Source organism: Cenococcum geophilum (assembly GCF_001692895.1).
Source record: "Cenococcum geophilum 1.58 unplaced genomic scaffold K441scaffold_1, whole genome shotgun sequence".
NCBI classification, from domain to species: Eukaryota; Fungi; Ascomycota; class Dothideomycetes; order Gloniales; family Gloniaceae; genus Cenococcum; species Cenococcum geophilum.
Genome location: NW_027137559.1, coordinates 5,037,144 through 5,056,972, shown reverse-complemented (window position 1 = coordinate 5,056,972; position 19,829 = coordinate 5,037,144). Strand labels below are relative to the sequence as shown.

At 47.3% G+C, this 19,829-nt stretch overlaps 5 protein-coding genes across 5 annotated transcripts; 2 read left to right on the top strand and 3 right to left on the bottom strand.

The window, feature by feature from the left end:
- The first annotated feature begins 2,624 nt into the window (after positions 1–2,624).
- On the top strand, positions 2,625–4,357 carry K441DRAFT_702061 (trimeric LpxA-like protein). Its single transcript, XM_067653387.1, has 3 exons — positions 2,625–2,781; positions 3,134–3,425; positions 3,574–4,357. The coding sequence occupies exons 1-3, from the start codon at positions 2,728–2,730 to the stop codon at positions 3,885–3,887; spliced, it is 660 nt and encodes a 219-aa protein (XP_067510525.1). The 5' UTR covers positions 2,625–2,727; the 3' UTR covers positions 3,888–4,357.
- Positions 4,358–6,015: 1,658 nt separating this feature from the next.
- Positions 6,016–7,293, bottom strand: K441DRAFT_532957 (uncharacterized protein; the record flags this gene model as incomplete). Its single annotated transcript, XM_067642257.1, has 4 exons — positions 6,016–6,521; positions 6,576–7,008; positions 7,060–7,189; positions 7,241–7,293. The coding sequence occupies 4 exons, from the start codon at positions 7,291–7,293 to the stop codon at positions 6,016–6,018; spliced, it is 1,122 nt and encodes a 373-aa protein (XP_067510524.1).
- Positions 7,294–8,185: 892 nt separating this feature from the next.
- K441DRAFT_533176 (mitochondrial 37S ribosomal protein mS38) lies at positions 8,186–9,338 on the bottom strand (the record flags this gene model as incomplete). The annotated part of the gene is made up of 2 exons (XM_067642266.1): positions 8,186–8,949; positions 9,008–9,338. The coding sequence occupies 2 exons, from the start codon at positions 9,336–9,338 to the stop codon at positions 8,186–8,188; spliced, it is 1,095 nt and encodes a 364-aa protein (XP_067510523.1).
- A 262-nt stretch (positions 9,339–9,600) lies between these two features.
- Positions 9,601–11,466, bottom strand: K441DRAFT_650584 (guanine nucleotide binding protein, alpha subunit). The gene is made up of 5 exons (XM_067647058.1): positions 11,262–11,466; positions 11,017–11,201; positions 10,800–10,957; positions 10,491–10,749; positions 9,601–10,432 (listed from the first exon to the last, which is right to left on the bottom strand). Exons 1-5 carry the CDS (start codon positions 11,389–11,391, stop codon positions 10,085–10,087), a joined length of 1,080 nt encoding a protein of 359 aa, XP_067510522.1. The 5' UTR covers positions 11,392–11,466; the 3' UTR covers positions 9,601–10,084.
- A 4,906-nt stretch (positions 11,467–16,372) lies between these two features.
- On the top strand, positions 16,373–18,348 carry K441DRAFT_710698 (uncharacterized protein; the record flags this gene model as incomplete). The annotated part of the gene is made up of 3 exons (XM_067653894.1): positions 16,373–17,449; positions 17,509–17,940; positions 18,097–18,348. The coding sequence occupies 3 exons, from the start codon at positions 16,373–16,375 to the stop codon at positions 18,346–18,348; spliced, it is 1,761 nt and encodes a 586-aa protein (XP_067510521.1).
- Positions 18,349–19,829: the final 1,481 nt, after the last annotated feature.

Sequence of the window (19,829 nt, the reverse complement as noted above, 5' to 3'; positions counted from 1 at the left end):
TAATTAGATCTTGGGTTCCTCTTAGGTAAAGGCAGCTCTCTTAAATAAGCTTACTTTAGGTGCCATCGTTAGCTTCTTAGGGTTTATTAGTATTATACGCTTTAGTTTTAATTCTAAGGGTATAGGTCTAGTCCTGTCTAGCTTATAAGGTAGGATATTATCTAGGCCTTCCCAGGCAGTATAGAGTTTTTTTAGTGTCTAAGTATAGCCCGTTAATGCGTTATTATAGACAAAGTTTCTTTTTAGGGTAGGATATTATTAAGGCCTTCCCAGGCAGGGTAGAGTAAGCTTAGTATAATATTACGGCTTATACAAATGCTTCTAAACTAAAGCTTATAGAATGCTGTATTATAAAGATACTAAGCTAAGAAGAAGGAAAAAAGGGGGTCGCTAGGACCGATGTAAACAAATATATAGGGTAAGTCGCTAAGGCGCTAGCTCTAGGCGAGCCAATCGCAGGTTAGCAGAATATAGCAGAATTTGGCAGGTAATGTGCAACAGCGCCGTTATAGTAACTAGAGACTAACTATAAGACGGCAATCTACTATATTCTACTATATTTTACTAAGTTCTACTAAGTTCTACTAAATCCTACTAAGTTCTGCTAGTACTACCACCTAAATCCTATTCTACTTTATGTATATATTAACTAAGTAACCAAGTTTATAATATATACCCTTTCTTCTTATTTTCCTAACTTTTTTCCTTATATAACGTCTTAATCTTATTATACAGTTTATATATATAGCTTAATAATATATACTTTGCTATATATTATCGTCGCTTATACTTACTCCGTAACACTACCCCTATATTAAACGCCTTGCCTAAATAGATCTAGAATTCTCCTCTTTTAGTTAAAGTAGATAGTAAGGATAAGTACTTTATTAAAAGAATTATTATTATTAATTCTATTTAACATCTAATGCGGTCCCTATTTAGGTCTATTATTAGGGCACTAAGGCCCTTAAGGTTTACAGCAATATAATAATAATAGTGGAATGTAATAAGTACCTAGTTCTTAATAAAGGAGAACTATAAAACTAAATTCTACTATTCTCTGGTACGGGGCGACTATGTTTTATAGGCGCCTCGCCTACGCTAAGCTAGTTATGGTAAGTACGTCTCTATAGCCTAATATTTATATAGACTAATACTATAATATAGGTATAAAAAATCTCTAAGGGAGACGTAAGAGGTAATACTTTTAGATAGTATCCGTACTATATTAACGGGAAAAATACCATTAGTTTACTACTCTAAGACTCCTATAAGGGGACTTTATAGATAGGGGGCTATAAGGCATAATTGTAGAAATAAATAGATTATAGAGGAGACAAATCCTTAAGGAGGTAAGGCCTTTAGGATTATAGAGACTATATACTACGGGTATATACCTTTAGTATATAACCGGCGACCATTTAAGGGGCGTCTAGGGGTTGTCCTAAGGGCAACTCAAGGTAACTGCAATAATATCCCTTATAACTTCCGTATGGGAGTGTCCTAATTACCTATTTTACCTTATTTACTATTTATACTATACTTCTACTTTAAGTTAAGAATACTATAAGATTAATATAATCCTGCCCTTTTACCTTATATATATGTATATACATTGCCTACGGTCTTCCTACCTATAGTATAATTTCTACCCTAGATAGATAGCGGGACGGATGTAGTATAGAACTAGGTATTTTATCCTAGGGCCCTAACCTAGGTCCCCTATATACATCCCCAGTGTAAGGATCTTTTAACCCTTACTCGGGTGCACGCCCGCCCAGGCTAGCCTTCGGCTAGCCCTTGGCACCTCCTTATAAGCTCCTCGGGCTTGCAGCCCTCCTTCCCTCCTCATCAGTTCGTCTCTGTACGAGGCTATTGCCTACCCTCATTACCATATCGTCCTCTTCCATCGGCTCTCCTTGTGACTCATGCTCGGCTTGCCTGCTCTCTACCGTACACCTGGGCAATATGCCTTACACCCAGCTAAAGATATAGAGGAAGATAAAATACCGCGCGGCTAAGTTTAGGCCGTTAGGTAGGATAGGGAATAAAAGGCTTATTATAGGCCTCCTACCTGCGAGGTGTATATGGTTCGATTGCGCGTATAATATAGTTATACCATATAGGAGGAAGGAGTCGCCGGAGGTAGAGATTGCCGTGGTTTAATGGCTCGAATACGTATATTAAGACGTAGTAGCTATATTCCTAAGTCTCCGCTAGGGCTTACTCTCCCAGTAAGAAATTTTTTCCCATTACTACTACGTCGCAGCGCCCGCGATGCGCTGCCGTACGTAACGTCTCTGCGTTTGCTCTAATAGTCTATTAGCATAATCCTAATGGAACACCAATAGTAGCTGCTAGGTTCCCGGGCTCCACCGCGTGGAGGTGCAGAGGCCGATTTCATGGCCACTACAATTATTATAGTTAGGACGTAGCTCGTAGAAATAGACAAAATTTAAAATTTAAAACATTTAGTCACAGCTAAAACGACGCCCGTGAGCTCTCAGACGCTCGAGGGAAATTTTAAGGGGGATAGGGAGCCGTATGCACGTGCTTTCCCTGCCCCGTAACCAAATTCTACCACGGAGCGTCTGATTATAAGATAACTTTTCTGCGCACTTCGTAGCAAGTATTCCATCTATTAAACAAGCAGTCTTCAGCACCCATGAACCTTAGCTCCATCTAAATTATAGTGTTGTATTCTCATCAACCACAAACGTTGTCATCATGTCACGTCCAGCAACACGGAAGGCAGCCCCAAAAGGCGAATATATCGAGACAGTATGTACATCAATCTCTATACTTTACCACTTCTATGCATCTCCGTACTTTGAACCTTTGTTTCAGTTATTATCAGGTGGAAGAAGCCAAGTTCATGACCATGTCCGCATGTATATACCATTTCCTTACTTTCGCAGCAATGAAACCTTTCCACCGCTCTTTTAGTTCATGTCAACGACTGTTTTTCATTCAACCTATTCATGGTGTATTCTTACCATCTTGTATTCTGTTTTGGGTCAGTGATACTATTATACCTCTTGGCAGAATTTCACAGCATATCTTATCTCTTTCATCTAATTAAGAACGAGATTCATCCCGTGAGAAACATTTCATAATAATCATTCTCGTCCAGGACTCAGGCAATAAAGTCTCCCGCCGTGCTGCCATAACGGGAACCGCAAACATCACACTCGGCGGGCGAACCGTAATCCAAGCCGACGTTCATCTCCGCGGGGACCTGCACCCAACACGTCCGTTACCCCAATCTAGCGCTGGCTCCTCACGACCGGATGTCCCACCTACCTCTATAAGCATCGGGCGATGTACAGTGATATCAACCGGCTGCGTGATCAAGCCGCCCAGCAGAGTGAGCCGCGGGACAGTGCACTACTACCCCATGAAAGTGGGCGACAACGTGTTCATCGGTATGTACCGCGTGCAACATGTATATCATTTCGCCCTGTTGCATCTTTCATTTTATTAAGCGCCATGTTCTTCCGATCTCTTTCAGCTAGATGCAGCATCTGCCATGAGCAAGAGAAATGAGTGGCGCTGATCTATTGTTTGTCTCAGGTCCTGGCACCACTATCTCGGCAATCTCCATCTCCTCCCATGTCTACGTTGGCGCCAATGTCGTGATCCAGCCTTTCGCTATCATCAAAGAAAACGTCAAGATCCTTCCCAATACAATCGTACCTGCTCACATGGTGATACCATCCGGCTCCGTGGTAGCTGGGCGGCCCGCGCGCGTGGTCGGGGAAGTCGGAGAAGGTTGGGGTGTTAGCGCGGGCGGTGCTGGCAGCGGTGGGTTGGGCACAAGCAGTGGAGCGGGGAATGGATGGGTAGAGGGCGGGGATCTGCGGGAATTGGTAAGGGCTATCAAATAAGATGCATAGAGCAGAAGTTGTGAAGGCTTCCTTGGGTGTGAGTGGCTATGGGGAAATCGCCAAGGCGTGACCAAGGGGTGATCTCCGATTGCATAGCAGCCGCGTTCAACCGGCTGAGCCTGTTGAAGAATGGAGATCAAGGGCGAGATCCGGTCTCTGGGCGTGAGGCTTATTGAATCGATGATGGTCACTTAAAGTGGCGCGGGATATACCCAATGAGATAGTCGAAGTCAGGTCCCAATATATCAAGGGCAACAGTAGGTTGACACCCCTAATTGATACTCGCACACCCTCCAATTGATGCACAGACACCCCCATTGATTGGCTTTGATTCCTACTACATTTAGTTGAAACGTCATATGCATTTGACTTGACTAGGAAGGTTTTAAACTCAATCAGGAAGTATCTAAACCAAATCAAGAGGGTGTGTATGGGTATCGATCTGCTGCTGTCCACATATCAGTTCGCCCATTCCTAAAGGAACTCTTTGAGCATATCTGAAGCACGCCATATTTCATTTCAGGCTAAATATGCAAAGACGCGGACGCCACGTGCTACGAAATATCAAATTCCTTTTAAAAAAGGAAAAAGGATCGCCGTTCGAGAAGGAAGAGTCCGCGCTGCGAGTCAGCAGAGACATGATCCCCGAGCGGGCCGCAAGCCATATGCCGCCGTCTAAGCCTGGATCTGCTCCCGAAACCCTTCGAGTCAGCCCACCCGGATCTCGGCACTCGCAACCGGAAAGCTATTCCAGAAATACATAACCGGCGTACCAACGAGTCAGCAAAACCGGCCTACATGGTCCGGCATGTTTAACCTTGCCCAAGACGCTGCAAGCACGTTGAAGTCCCCATCACCCGATGGCACGCGGGAAATCCCTTGGGTCGGGTCGATTTTGAGCATCCCACCCTCCCTTCCCCCGCGGACGCCGGTCTCTGAATCACGGGCACGGCTAGCTGCTCGTAGGTGGCTACCTACCCCACCTTCTCAGCTAAACACTCCGTCTTGGCCTTAAAGGGTGATCCGCTATATCCAAACCTTGAACCTCATCCCCGCTCTCTCACACCCTCGTCCGCCCAGCTTTTTACTTTCCGCAGACCCCGTCTTCCGCGCCGTTGTCTCTGCTGCCGGCGTTCGACCCGGCCACCTGAACCCCTCCCCCTTTGTATCTCCCTCCCGACTGCAGGGGCTTTCCAGCGCCCTGGACCTGGGAGGCGAGGATCTAAGACCGGGGTCTGGTGACAGGGGGTTCAGTTGGGCTGGGAGTTTTGCAGGTTCCAGTCGTTACGTGTGTGAGGCTGCGTGACCTGGGGCTGAGACGCGCTGGGCCGAGGCGGATGTCCCCGATGCGTGGTTGCCGGAGTGTGCTCCACTACGATCGATCGGCGCTGTGGGCTTGCTGGCGTAAATTGTCGGTGAGCGTTTTGGGTATGCTTTGGGCAGGAAACAGGATGGCGAGGATACCTAACTTCTTTTGGGAACAGTGTTGAAGTGCTTTGATGTGAGCGTGTGTGCACCTAGCAAGGGTAGGTGAAGTCCTACTGATGCCGATGAATGAAGACGGAGTAAAGTAAGGTTTCAAGCTGTTCGCCGGGTTCTACACCATCCTGGCGCATCCGGTTGAAAGCGTGTGTCGATCACGCTAACCAAAATGCGTACATTTGTACCCAAATGTGGGTAAAAATACGTTTAAATGGCCGTGCTTATTACTTCAAAAGGTATAGATTCTGCCGTTTGATCACCAAGATCGACACGCGCTTTCAATCGGAGTTGACAAGATGGTGTATACAATAGAGAGCCTATGATGTTCTAGATTAGGAATGTCTCACCACCAACCTGAAACCTCACAGGCGCGCAATAATTGGGGCTTCAAATCCTAAATTGCGAAATGGGCCATGAAAGACTGGGGTTTTCAAGTCAAACCGTGGGTCTGAGTTTAATTGTGTAACAGTGTCGAGATAAATTTCCCTTTATGAATTTTATGTCGCAAAATATTCTCCATGCATCTGCAAATAATCCGCCAAGAAGTTCCCCAGAATACTACGCCACTGCTGACCCTCCATTTGACCACGTTGCTGACTGCGCCTCATGCTTCCAAGCTGTCCTGACTCCTGACATCCCAGTCCATTTAAGCTATGAATCTCACGCCTCTCCCAGTAGTGCTAGCCGAGGCCACGGGTTCCGCTGGACCACCATCAGGGTTCGTCACAGTGCCTGCGAAACCTAAAGCGGTATTCCACGCGTCTGCGGTGCTCTTATCCCGCGTTCCCAGAGCGCTGATCTGCGCTTTGGCGGCCACGCATGCGGTCTTGGCGGCGTCGTTCGCTTCGCACACGTTCGTAAGCTGGTCGCACATGCGGTTGGTGATGATGTTGGGGTTAAGCGCTTCTTGCTGTCCCCGGGCAGCGAGAGGGTCGATCATCTGGAAGGTGAACTCGGTCGCGGGACGGCCTCCGAGCCCGCCTTCGAATTTGATGGTGGGGACGCAGAGACCGAAGTCGAGGCCTGCGATGGTGGATTGCTGGACGTTGCCTGTGGAGGCGGTGGCGCTGGGTGCCGTGGCGGGTACTGCGGAGCTAACTGCAGGAACTGTTGCAACTGCTGAGCTGGCTACGGGAGCGGCGCCGCATGGAACTGGATGAACATGTTAGGGTAGGATTCGAGGGCAGGGATGGTCGAGGGACTTACCAGCTGCAGCACTAGAAGCAACTGTAGGCGCCGCGACGGCAGCGGAAGCAACAGGTGCGGCAGCAGCGCTTGAGGTCGCGGCGTTTGCGTTACCAGCAGTTGCTGTGTTGCTAGCCGCTACTTGTCTAGTGAAGTTACTGAAGCCGTTCTCGGTCAGAAGATCCGCAATGCTCCTTCCAGTTGCATCGAGTGGAGCCTTTGCAGAAGAAGCTGAAAGAGCGTTTGCGACATCTGATCCACCGACGGCTGGATCGATCAAAGGCGTGATACCTCTTAATTGCTCAGTGACTGGAAGGGTTGGGTCATCGCAAATAGTCGGAATGCTCTGAGCGAAAGGGTTGAAGTCCTTTTCTGCTGTGATCATGCCAATGGCTGCAGCGACAGCATCAGTGCCAGTGCCAAGTTCGGCAATGATTTGATCCGCACGTTGAAGCTTTGATTCAGTGAGCATAGAATATATTCTCTTGGTGGCGTTGAGACATACCTTCGCGCATGCGTTAGCTTCCGCAAGAAGATCGCTAACCGCTGCACCAGCAATTGTGGCAGCTTGTCCAGGAGCACCACCGCTAGTAACAGCAGAAATGGCTGGAATGGGAATTTGTTCCTGGCCGAAGCTATTTCTTATTAGTTTGGATATTGTAGAGGCCATATTAAGAGTGATGTACCGGGCTTCGGCGATGGCTACAACGGCCGCAATGATAATGGCTCGAGATAGCATCTTGCTGATAATGGAATATTTACAAAGTCGTTATGCGCTATAAATTAATTGTTAAAAGAGAGACCAGCTCACGAAGAGAATGACCGGCCGGCGGAGAGTAAAGAACGTAAGAAAGAATGACGAGTGAAAGAGACCAACTGAAATCGACGACCGTGAGTAACCCGGATGCACGACAATATGATGCAGGCAGGGAGGATTCTTATACAGGACCCCGCATTTAGGGAAGAGGTTTGTTGACTTGGTAACATGGTCAGAATCTCGGTGTTCACGTCTCGCATCCAGGACATTGCAGGCGATGTGTAGGATCTTCGGCGCCAAATACTGAGAATTTCACGATAATATTAGCCGGGCGGTACCATTGCCAACGAGCTCATGCGGTCTGGACTATGGCAATACTATGGTTTGCAGACTGCGACGTCGGAGTATACTAACGCAAGCGTCAGATAAATTTTTCGTCTTAATGAGGAATTTAGCGGGTCGCGACTACGGGGGTCGCATGATAGTTTCAGACGTCCTCGCGACCGCAGCAACCGCTATGAAGACGGAGTGCCCCGCCATGCGTTCAGACCCATCCTGAAAACTCGTAGCCTATCATGACATCAAAATGGAAACATCTCGTGACAATTGTGGACGTTGAGCTCTTATGCATACTTCGCGGAGAGTAGGAAGACTGATATTGAGGTTGTGGTAACGCGGGGAAGGGTCGAGTGCAAATGCTGCTACTCTCATGCATCCAAGAAACTATGCTAGATGGAGCTGAACGGCCCGACTTCGAAAGGGTGCAAGATAACAAGAAGTCGCAATGCTCAGCCATGATCTGAAGATAAAAGAAACCAATGTTGCTCAACGCCGGATCACATACTGGCCCGTCGTCACCCAGATATATTCTCCATTACGCCCGATCCAGCTTTCTCCTCAATAACCTTGTCTTCTTCATCAACTTCTTATACTTGTGCTTCTTCATCTTAAGTTTCCTTTGCCTCTTCACACTAATCAGTAACATAGTCCCTCGGTCTTTCTCTGCCCGATCCCCCCGATACTGCTGATACCTCTTCTGTCGGATTTTCATGCGATCAAGGAAAGGCTGGCGTATCTCTATGTCGGCTTGCTCCATGGGATTCTCCATCGCTGGAACTTGAATCTCCACCATTGGAGAAGTGGATGTCGAATATGTTCGCTCACCGTTTGAATCGGTAGACTCTGTAACCACAACCGTAGTGCTCCAGGCTTTTCGCTTCGGTTGGGGAGGTTGTACTTTAGCTCCCTCCCGAACCCGCTGCCTTGGAGCCGCTTTACGTTTTGACTGCGCCTCATCGAAAGATACAGGTGCTGGCGGAGCTTTGAATGGCACAAATTGTGCTATCATCTGATCCACAGATATTTGTGGGACTCCGTCTAGATGCTTGACATTTTCGGAATTGGACGACGAGTTTTGTAAAATCTCTTCTCGAATATCTCTCTCTTCCTGCCCCTGCACAGCGGTCTCTAGACTTTCAACGCTATTGGAGAGGGTGTGTATGACATCTGCGTACTTGCGATTGTCTTGAAGACGAGGTTCGAATATGGAGTTGAAGGAGGCCTCGGTAGAGGGCTTTGGTATGGAGGTGGTCACTGATATAGGGCGGTGGAGAGAGAAGAAGGATGATACCTTCACATCTGCAGATACGTCAGTGATTGCAGATATGCCGAAGGGCTTATTTTTGGGCGGACGAACCTAGTTGCTGAAGATAATCTGTTGGTGGCACATGAGGCACGTTCAGAGATGGGGTAGCCCTCTTCCGTCCACCACGTCCGGCCGGTTTCTTTTCTGGGGACCTCGTCGATGCAGTATTAGGTGTCTGCTGGGGAGAACTTGACCTATTTGAGCCATCTGGTGGAATTGATGCCTTTGAAGATGAATGCCGGCGCTGATGCGGTCTTCGGGAAAGGGCTTGCGATGCGGCGCCTATAGAGTTGACGGTCGCTTGGCGGCTTGCTGTACATACGGAGGTGCCAGAAATCGCGCAAGTCGAGCGTACGACTCTACCTAGCGCTGGAGAAAACATTGGCAGCTCGTAGGAGGAGTGCTGGTATCTGCTTTGCCCGTTTCAAGGTCGGTGGCCAGGCTTAGAACTGACTGTGGTTGGCGAGACTCTCCCTGTCAGCCACGGTCCGACGATTAATCCGGGCTGCAGCAGTATTCCCTGACGGCCGGTGCAACCCTTTCGGGCTTGTCATGCTTGTTTGCAAACCCATCAGGTGCACGCTCACGCCGTCACACGGCCATCCGCATGTTCACGTAAGACAGGGTCTTCAAGCTGAAAAAGTCTAGGGACTAACGGTGCTGCTATTTGCAACAGTCCAGAATTGATTCATGCTGTGTAATATACCTCTGAAGAAGATGAAAGCCTTGCACAGCCCACACGGTGAAACCGCCAAAATCAAGACCCCTCCGAGATTCGACTTATTTCCCCCAGTCCATACCAAATGGCAAGCCCCATGTTCTCAAAATCCAATTGCGCCAGGCCCAATAGTCATCACATCATCTGTAGAAGAACAATGATAAGAAGCGAAAAGTACCAGTCTCGCAGATCAGATTTACGGCCAGCATTCCTCTGGAATCCAGGAGTGCTCCACGGCCTCCTTGATTCCATCCTTGCCGGGTCGATGTCTGAGCTCCTGTGCTATGCCTCCCTAGCCTTGTAAAGGATGCTGAATGTATTTCTTGCCCGGTCGCTTTGTATCGTCAAGGCTCCGCCCAAAAATGAACCCAAAAGAATTTCGAATCAACGAAAATGCTTTTGTTACAAAATCAAAGAATAAGCGCGTTGAGGTTGCGCTGCACAATCATATCCTGCACTGATTCCATAGTCTTCTTCAGAAGATCAGTGTCTGTGGCATTTGTGTAGTGCACATAAACCTCCTTCTTCGGTTGGCGGACGAGGTTCCTGAATTTATTCGCAAAAAACTCTTGACCCGCTTCGATGTCGGTGGGCCTGCCAGTATAGTCTGTGAATATCCTATTGATCGGGCTCATCCCTCCAGAGATCTTCTCTCTGAACAGGTCAATTTTGTTAAGGAAGAGGATCAATGCAGACCTATCGAAATATTTCGAGTTGGAGATTGATTCAAACAGCATTAGCGCTTCGTGCATTTGGTTCTGCAGCACGTAGTTAGTTTCAAACCCACGAACAAGTTTAGACGTGATAATGGCCTACCCCATTCCGATCTTCCACCAAAACGTGGTCGTAACCGCTGATCGCGACCAAAAAGAGAACCACTTGCACGTTGTCGAAGACGTGAATCCACTTCTTTCGCTCAGACCGCTGGCCGCCGACATCAAACATACGGTAGGTCAGGTTTCCGAGATCGAAGATAGTCTCGATGATACCTGTGGTCCGTAAACGTGTGCGGAGAATATCCTGGTCGGTGGGCATGTAGTCTTTAGCAAATAGGCGGTCGACATCGGCGAAGAAGCTGCGAAATTTTAGTATTTTGGTAAAGCGATACAGTTGACCGCGACGTACTAGCTCAGGTTGTCGTGTAGAGCATACTGGTTGCCTTTGAGAATGGCTAGCTGCACACCTTTGTCTGCCCAGAGACTGTTGAAGGCGGCTAAGCAATCTAAAGGCATTGACTCCTCGAGACCAATTTCCGGATCCGCTGCGATAAGCTCTGCGTATCTCTGTGGAAAAAGCAAGTTAGGAAAACAATGTACCTGACGATCAACAAATGAGGACATACAATGTTGTCATCATCTTCAAAGTCCGTCTCTTGCTCCTGCATGGCTCCAAAAATAGTCTGGAAGGCAGAAACTAAGTTATTGAATATGATGGCCCGCCATTGCTTTCGCTCAGTTTTACTGAAGCCTCCAGCATGTATTACACGCATTTGCTTTAGAACCGTAGACTTGCCGCTCTCTCCAGCTCCTATGATCGGATCCAGTTAGCAGTAGCGGACGAATTGCTCGTGTATATAATAATCTGTACCTAGCAGTAGCAGCTTCACCTCTTTCTCCTGCCGTTTTTTATCCAGACGAATAATCTTCTCGATCTCCTCATTCCTCCTCGCGTCTGGATCCTCCGGCTTCTTTCCAAAACACATTATTCCTGGGGCCATGTATTACGTGGGCGGTGTATGCTAAGAGTGTAGGTCTATTATGGGGAAGGAAAAGATGCGAATCAATGTTACAGCTGGATAGCGGTTAGCGTTGCATTATTGTAGTCAAGAGGAACAATAGAATTAATAGGCAGTGACAATACCAAGGAGGAAGCGATTCGCAGCGAGACAATCAAGGAGAGACGAGCCGGCGTGATCAGAGGTAAGTAGGCTACGAGGAGGAATAAGAATAATAGTGAATGAGTGTGGCCAGTACCGTAGCTAGGCCTGTATGAGGTGCTTAGAACAGCCAGTGAGGGAATCGGATGACTGGCGAATCCCTGCCCGGCTTGGCGTCGCGGTTCTTTTTCAGAGAAACTAGGAAAGCGGAGGTCGCAGGCGTATTGGAATGCGGAATAGCGAATACGAGGGCGGCGGACGGCGGAGGAGGGCGCTGGAGCAAGACAAGCAAATGCCTTGCGGTGCCGTGAGGGACAGACGAGAGAGACTTGGATGAGGATGGCGAGGGATGGTGAACGGGCGCGAGCAAGATGCGAGCAAGACGCGAGCGAGACGAGAGTCAGACGACGAGCGAGGAAAACGAGAAAAACAAGTCTGATCAGGCTCGCAGATTACCACCAACAACTCCAGCTACTGCTCCGCGCTACGCTTAGGAGCGCTTGGGGGTCTGCACGATAAGATTGTGATGAGGGCTCTTCTGCACCAGGCGCAACTGGCGTGGGTCTTTTGTGGCGGTAAGCTGCTCCCGTTCGCCCCGAGTGAGAGGATTTGGATTTTTAGCTGCGTTTCATTGTCTGGTTGCGTGGCTGTCGAGGGCTTTTGAACATGGCCGCGAGAGTGGGTTCGGCAGGTTTCACTCTTGACTGGCCCAGCAGTCCGTCACAATCCGTTTCCTGCAGTCCTGGCGCATCCAACATCGCTGAACGCGGTCTTGGGGCGCTGTCCAAAGCCTGCGGATGCAGGGCTGCGTGGGAAGGATTTCGCGATGGCCCATCCGCGAACAAATTGCCCTGGTACACCCCTCACACGCCCACCACGGGCACCATGCATGGCCACCACGCCCTCACAATAATCCCCACCAGCGCGCAACCACCACAGACCACCACCACCACTTGCCCACCTCAGCATCCTAAATCCTTAGCAAACCCTGGGTGCTCTTAGCAAACCACCCCCCAGCCGACGTCCAAGCGCCTCCCCGTCTGCTTCGGGACACTCCGCTGTCTAGTCTAGTTCGCAGCCACCAAGCGTTGTCGGCTTGCCCGCCATTATGGCGTCGTCTGGTTTCTTTTGCAGTCTTTTCCTTACCTAGGTAGAGCCTTCGAGACCTCCGTGCGCCAAGGCTCTGGGAGCTCCGCTCGGCTCGTTTACGCTTCTTGCGACAGCCCGTCCCTCGTTGCTTTTTCCACAGCGCCTTGCAGACGACAGGGCCAACCATGCAGTCCGCCATCTTCCGCAGCAAAGTTTGGGACGGGATGATCCTGGATAAAACCAGCAGCTTCCTTCAGCTTGGGAATGGAAAATTTCCGTGAAGCACGTAGCTAGGATGCGGTGAGATTATTCCAACATGAAGGATCGCAGCGCTGCCCACACTGTCTTGCTAATCTTAAGATGCTCCCTTTACCCACTTCAATTGCATTTCTGCACCTCCGTTTTGCCACAATTCCCCTGTGCTACACCAGTGTAGTACTCCGTAGCATTGCATGTTTAATCTAATAGCCATCCCGGAGGGCAATCGCAAATATGGTGCTCAGACCATCGCTCCTCGCCTAAGCAGACAGTTTAAAATTCTCCGTAATCTATGAATCTTAAATACACCCCTGGTCTGACAGGCTAGTCATGTATGTACCTCCAGAGGCTATTAGTCTCATGTCCTTTCCGAATACCAGCCGTTGGCGAGCATACTCAACTTCTTGTGTTTCCCCCTTGTGCTACTTCTCTGTGTGAACCCTCTTACCAATCGATAGAAGATGTCACTGTGCGGTTAGGATAAGCTGCGTTCCTCGGGACGGCACGGCACAATGGGGTTGTCTCCGCCCGCACAGGCCGCATTTAGTGTGCTTTAAAATGCTTTTGCATATGGACGTTCTAGGTGAACAGCCACGGGATAAACTTCAGCAGCGGTCTTAAGAATATTTTTATTCATTCATTTTTATGAATATATTCATTCATAACGAATGATATGCATTGAATTTATTTTCCCCTTATGAATTGAATTATTCATAAGCTTATGAATATATATATAGATTTTTTGAAGCTTTTGTGGTATAACGTAACGTAGTCTGCGGGCAAGTGGACCATGCGGGCAAGTGGGCCACTTCAAAAACTCACCAAAAATCAGGAAATTCACACCTTAATATCTCGACAACCACTTAATAATAAATTCTAATAATTTAGATTTAGACTTTCATATATACTCTGCGGCTTCTATTAAGGTTATATAGTAAATAGTTTAGTAGTTTTAAAGATATAGTAGCTTGGCCTTATTTTGGCCCTTAAATATTAATATCTTAAAAACCACCCAACCATTTACTATGCAACTTTAATAGAAGCTGTAGAGTATATACAAAAGTCTAAATCTAAATTGTTAGAATTTATTATTAAGTGGTTGTTGAGATATTAAGGTGTGAACTTCCTGCTTTTTTGGTGAGTTTTTGGCCCACTTGCCCGCATGGTCCACTTGCCCGCAGACTACGTTAGGTGATAGAGTTATGACGGTCGGCAAAGTTATGATGGTTCCCAACAAATTTCGTCTGTGCGCAGTTTTGATGTTCCAAACCGTCATAACCGTCATAACCGTCATAACCCTATCACCTACGTTAGTAGACATTAATTTTATGAATATTGAGGTAGTAGATCATCATATAGTATTAATACTACGCCAGCCGTTCCTAAAAATACACAGGAACTCAATATTTTGGTTTCCTGCGCGGATAGTTTCATAGTTTTTGTAGTTCTACTACCCTCCAACACCACCAGTATCACAATACTATGGCTCCCCTACAGTCAGAGTCCATCATATATAGTCATGGCAGTAGTTCTAGTACTAGGTCTGAAGTATCTAAGCCTGAGAGCAACTAATTTGATGACGCCGATACCGACGAAGACTCCGACGCGTTATCCTCCAACCAATCCTCCGGTTCTCTCCCACCTAGCTTAAAGAAACGAAAGATTCGCTCAACAAATACTTGGTCCTATACAAAGGCGCCTCGCGAGGGCGAGCCAGTTAAGAATAATGGCAGGCGATAATGGTACTGTGCTAAGTGTACATCCTGGTAAGAGGTAATTACTATCAATATTCGCACGCATCTACATAAGGAGCACGGTATTACCGTTAAAGAGCAGGACTCGGTAATTAAGAAAGTTATAAAGCAGAGACTTAAGGATCTATTTTAAAAATAGGGTGAAGCCCAAGTTTAAAAGGTTAAGGAGCAGAAGGAACTTATACTAAGGGAGTCTATCAATCAACCAGTTGTTCAAGAGGCTTTGGCGCAGTTGATCGTCATTCAAAATCTACCGTACGAGGCAGCAACTTCACCAGAGCTTCAAGCGCGTCTTAACGTATTTTCTCAGGAGCTCGGCGGACGATATCCTGGCAACGAATGAGGCTTGGACCAGTGAATATTGAGCAAACGGAGTGCTTAAAGTCGTGGATAAGAATAGGGCTTGTAGCAGGATGGAGGAAGGAGCTTATATTGGGTATAAATATTGCGGTTGAGAATCAGGGCCGGGTGCAAGAAGGCGTCGGCGACGACGATTGATTATAACACTATGCCAAGACTGGTGATAGAGCTTACCCAAGCTATATTCATTATATGCATGCATTTATTACTAAGACCACTGAACTTTAGCGTTTCGGGAACTCATCGGGAACATATAGCTTAGTATATATTTCATGGCCTACAAAGGTTTTTTCTTCAATCGCAAATACTTTGCATCAATGCTGCATAAAGCTCCGAGTGACAAGAACCTGGTGCTTCAGATAGGCGTTTAAACAGTTGCGATGCTAAGCTTCAGGGCCGCCATGGCATGCAGCTAGGAGGCGTAGAACGCTCTGGTGAAGAAGCTTGATCGTCTGCAATAATCTCGCGTTCACTTTCCATAAACTCTATCAATGTTTTGAGAAAAGTGCTAGGTCTTCAAATCTAAAATTACAAATATTCTCATTGCGAGACTGGCAAGGCCACTCCATTAAATTCTCAAGTGTTTCCCGATCTCCTCCAATGTCCTTCACGAGGTCAAACTCTCCAAAGGACTGCAACACCAACCCATATGAGACTCTTTATATGAGACTGAGATTCTTCATGCTCTAGAAGGTTACAGTGGTGTGGAGCTTGTACAGCACACATGGAACGTAGGGATGGTGGCCGAGTACTTTAGATCTTCTCGGCTTAATTGTTATACTACGCTGAAGGTACCGAAGCACCCCGGAGGCATCCATCAGAATATATGGCCGGTGCACTTGGGCCGATGTTGCTACTGCTTGCTTGTTGTCGAAAACGTGTCGACTTTGTTTTCCTCCTTTCACCTCACCCCCTTCCCCTTCTGTCGTGCACAACTCTCAAACTCCCACCTTACTTTGTCATACCCCACTCCCAGTTACTTCCGGTCTGCATTACTCCTTGACTCTACATTGTCTGGACAAGTGTGAGTACCTCCACGGTTTCCGCTTGGGGTGTGGTTTACTCGTACCAGTTTTGACGAGTTGACGCCAACTCCTTCTCTTTCTCATTCCTACCTCCTTCCTTCCCGGCTGGATGGTGAACAAGCTCTGTATCTCATACTTTGCTTCCTACATACGGGTCAATAGCATTGAACTGAATCGTGATATCACCGAGCAATCAGAATCTGCTTTGGCGAGTTGTGAAGAGCAGCTTGGCACTGTGGCAGACGCTGAGGTGAGCGCATGATCAGCTCACCATATTTTCCTCTCCTAATCAATGCATTGACTCACAGATAATAGTAAGGCTGTCTTGCCCCGATAATGACTTCAGCATCGTACACTCCTACGTCCCTCGCAACTTCGAAATATGCTCCCGCAGCATCCCGTCTTGCCGATCAGAAAGAACCTCCTGCAACAATTATGTCTCACGCTCTAGTGACTAAGGAGCAACTGAACTCTTCGCACAAAGTTGAGCTTACAGCCTATGAGAACGGTGTAACACAGCTCGCGTTAGCTCAAGACGAGAAATTAAGCGGCATGATAACTGAATACAACACTAAATTTGAGAAATCCTTGTCTGCCAGCATTGGTGGCCTGCGTGCTTTGATTGAGTCTCTCCGCGATACCGTCAAAAAGACCTCGGGGTCTGATGGAAAGGGTATCGAGACTGCTAATCGTCTATGGGAGGAACTTGATCGTCTGTTCCTGCTCGCCACGGATATGAAACAGGCCGTTCCGAAGTTTCTTGACCAACAAAAGCAGAACTATGCACTATACCATCAAACCGCTCTTCATAGCAGTATTCGGCAGTCCTATGCAGAAATCAACATGCAGAAAGAGAAGATCGACCTCCAGGATAGCCTCATTCTCACCCAGCAGAAATCTTTTCTCCAATTCCAGGCTGACACGAAGGTGCAACTTGACCAGCTAGCAGAATTCCAAGAGCGTGTTTCCAGGCTGACTCTTGATCGTGGTCTACTTAAGAACGAGCTCAACAAATCTAAAGAAGACCTGGAAAAGATGATGGCTTCTACAAAGGATGAAAAGAAAACTTGTGAAGACCTTGAGACTCATCTCAAGAATCTAGTCGCTACTAAGAAGGACCTCGAGGTTGAGAATCAGACGTTGCGCAACACTTTGTATGAAAGTCAGCTGAATGCGCTCGATGCGGTGAAACAGTCCAGCGAGGCTAAAGATAGAGTAGCTGCAGAGACTACTGCACTTCAAGAGGATCTTCAAAAGGAGATCAAGCTTCGCCAGGCCGCCGAGGCTTTGTCCGTGGAGTTGAAGCTTCAAGACGGGGCTAACAGAGCGGAAACCACCCGTTTGATGAATCTTAATAAAACGCAACTGCAGAAGTACAATGATCAGTCAAACGAGTTCGGGATGTTGGCTCATGTATGCCGCTCTTAGGTTAACATCAGTCCCTTTAGACATATTGCTAACATAATCTCTAGAGCCTGAGCTTGACCAAGAAGACGATCGATGAGCTCAAAGCCCAACTCGAGCAGGCGAATACGGAGATCGCCAAATTGAAGACAGAACAGAGTACCTTCTTTGTGAACAAGGGTCTACCGGAAGACACAAGCAAGATCATTGAGCTTCAGATTGACAAGAAGTCACTCCAAAGCAAGCTTGAGGAGCTGCAGAGAGAAAATGAGGAGCTAGAGCTGGAAAACAACGAGCTTATTGCCGAGAAGGCTACCTTCAAGAATACTCAAGCATCCAAGGCCGTCCCAGACGAAGGCTTGCGCAAGATCGACGAATTGCAAGCCACAATTGATAAGCTGTCAACGAGCAATAACCATCTGGAGGCTAAGGTACAGGACGTGGAAGCTAAGAAGGCCAAGCTTGGTGAGGATTTCGAAAAATGGCAGGCGCTTGCAAAGGTAAGCGACTAATCAGTACGCAATTGAGATGTGCAGTTAGTGTGACCTGTGAATTGCTTCGGATATTTAGGCAACTGCAAAATTTCTTTTATACAATCGTCTGACGTATTTTAGACGCTTCTTTGTTAAAAATCTGCTAATTCTTCTCTTTCCTAGGATGCTACCAAGCGTTACAAGGACCAGGTTGCCAAAGCTAGGGAGATGGAGAAAGGTGCGGAAGACCAACGCGCTAGGATGGATGAGAAAATCACCCAACTTGAAGCCCAACTTGAAGCCCAGCTTGGGAGTAGCCGCAATAAAGAGAACGGCGCAAATGGATCTTCCAAGCATGAGGCTGTTACATATTGGAAGGGCCGTTACGAGTCTCTTCTGAGCAAGGTGTCTGGAATCACTAAGGAGACTAGTTAAGCAGCGCGGGGGAGTGTGGTGCGACGATGAATGTGAACGATGCATGCTCGGCGGGACACTGTTTCCCACGATTAATGATCCAATATCAGTATCAAGGACATGCCATGACGGCGTTTCTACGGGAAGAACTATTGTGTAACTCTCGTTGGTATTGCTGTCATATGATTTGCGGAGGATGTCGATGAGTGAAACTTGCATGCCTTGTACTTGAGACCACCCAAGTAGTTTCAATGAAATGGAAGAATTGGTCCAAACCCGCCATAGCCCAGATCAAATCAAAGTAGATGAACATACATGAGACCGCCAAAATTTAGATGGTGTTCCAAACGATAAACTTTAGACTGGTCCGGAGCTTCCGAGAAGATGTGACTGGCTAGCAATTTTTAGGGAGGCTTGAAGTATGAGTATCTGTAAAGTGAGGCGTGCTGAATGGATTTAGCCTGAATTCACGATTTACTGACATTTATTCATTGGTGCATCACAAGCCCAACAGGGCGGCGGAGGCTTGAAAAAAAAAAGTAGTTCCTACAATTCAATTATTAGACCTTTCATGGAAATTTTCAGTTGGTAAAAATTGCCTCGAGCATGTGAGAGGGATTGGTATCTGTCGACCTGAATCAGGTTGTCTTGTCACCGACTCAGCTACCTCCCATTGACTCAGTCATTGACTCGGTCACCTACCCCGTCTTGACTCGGTGACCTACCCCTTGTTTCCATTGCCACCCCCCTCCCCTCATTCTTTTCTTACAATCGGTGCACGGACTACCGATCGACAGTATCATCGCTACCATATTAACTGCAAGCTAGTTGGTCCTGGATCTTCCGCAGGTCCTGGGGCCATCATGATCCACAAACACAATTATCCTCTAGATTGATATGAAGCATCTCCTTTCGAATTACGAAATAACCCATCCGCCTCAAGCTCATCAAATGGGTAAGAGTATATTGACAAGGAGTGCATAATGAAGGTTAACATGGGAACTTTGACCTCTATGCTCGGAGAGACAAGAGTTGAGTTAACTACGCTCGTAAAAGTGCGAGCTCTTAATAATTCTCCGATGAGAGGAAGTGCCTCAAGATAGTCAGAATACATCTAGATATATGGATGAAATCGAGGCAGTATTTTTTTTTTTGCATGGATCTGAAGCTCACTGTTGAAAACCAGGTGGCTGGGCCCAATATACCGTGGCTGTTACCAGCCACCTAATTACTCACGTATATACGAGCTTCTTACTCCATCAAATATCATGAATCACCCTTCTATTTGACTCCCCTTGATCGTCTATTTCAACACTCACACTGGAGCTGACTAGAAGGTAGGAAGCGAAGAATTGATCAAATCCAGCCGTCCACATAGAACAATAAGATTTGTGTCCTTTGGCCACGCGGATATCAATATTAATCATGATCCTGAGCCGAACCGTCCCTCAAGTCACTTAGGCAGACGTGAGTAGTAGTGTCGACCTGAATCGAAGTTCCTT

Coding starts and splice junctions, on each gene's coding strand:
- K441DRAFT_650584 (XM_067647058.1), bottom strand. CDS start 11,391: ATGGCCCCAGGAATAATGTGTTTTGGAAAGAAGCCGGAGGATCCAGAC. Junction 11,202..11,261: donor GGTGAAGCTGCTACTGCTAG/GTACAGATTATT, acceptor ATCCGATCATAG/GAGCTGGAGAGAGCGGCAAG. Junction 10,433..10,490: donor TGGTGGAAGATCGGAATGGG/GTAGGCCATTAT, acceptor TACGTGCTGCAG/AACCAAATGCACGAAGCGCT.
- K441DRAFT_702061 (XM_067653387.1), top strand. CDS start 2,728: ATGTCACGTCCAGCAACACGGAAGGCAGCCCCAAAAGGCGAATATATC. Junction 2,782..3,133: donor AAGGCGAATATATCGAGACA/GTATGTACATCA, acceptor ATTCTCGTCCAG/GACTCAGGCAATAAAGTCTC. Junction 3,426..3,573: donor GGGCGACAACGTGTTCATCG/GTATGTACCGCG, acceptor TGTTTGTCTCAG/GTCCTGGCACCACTATCTCG.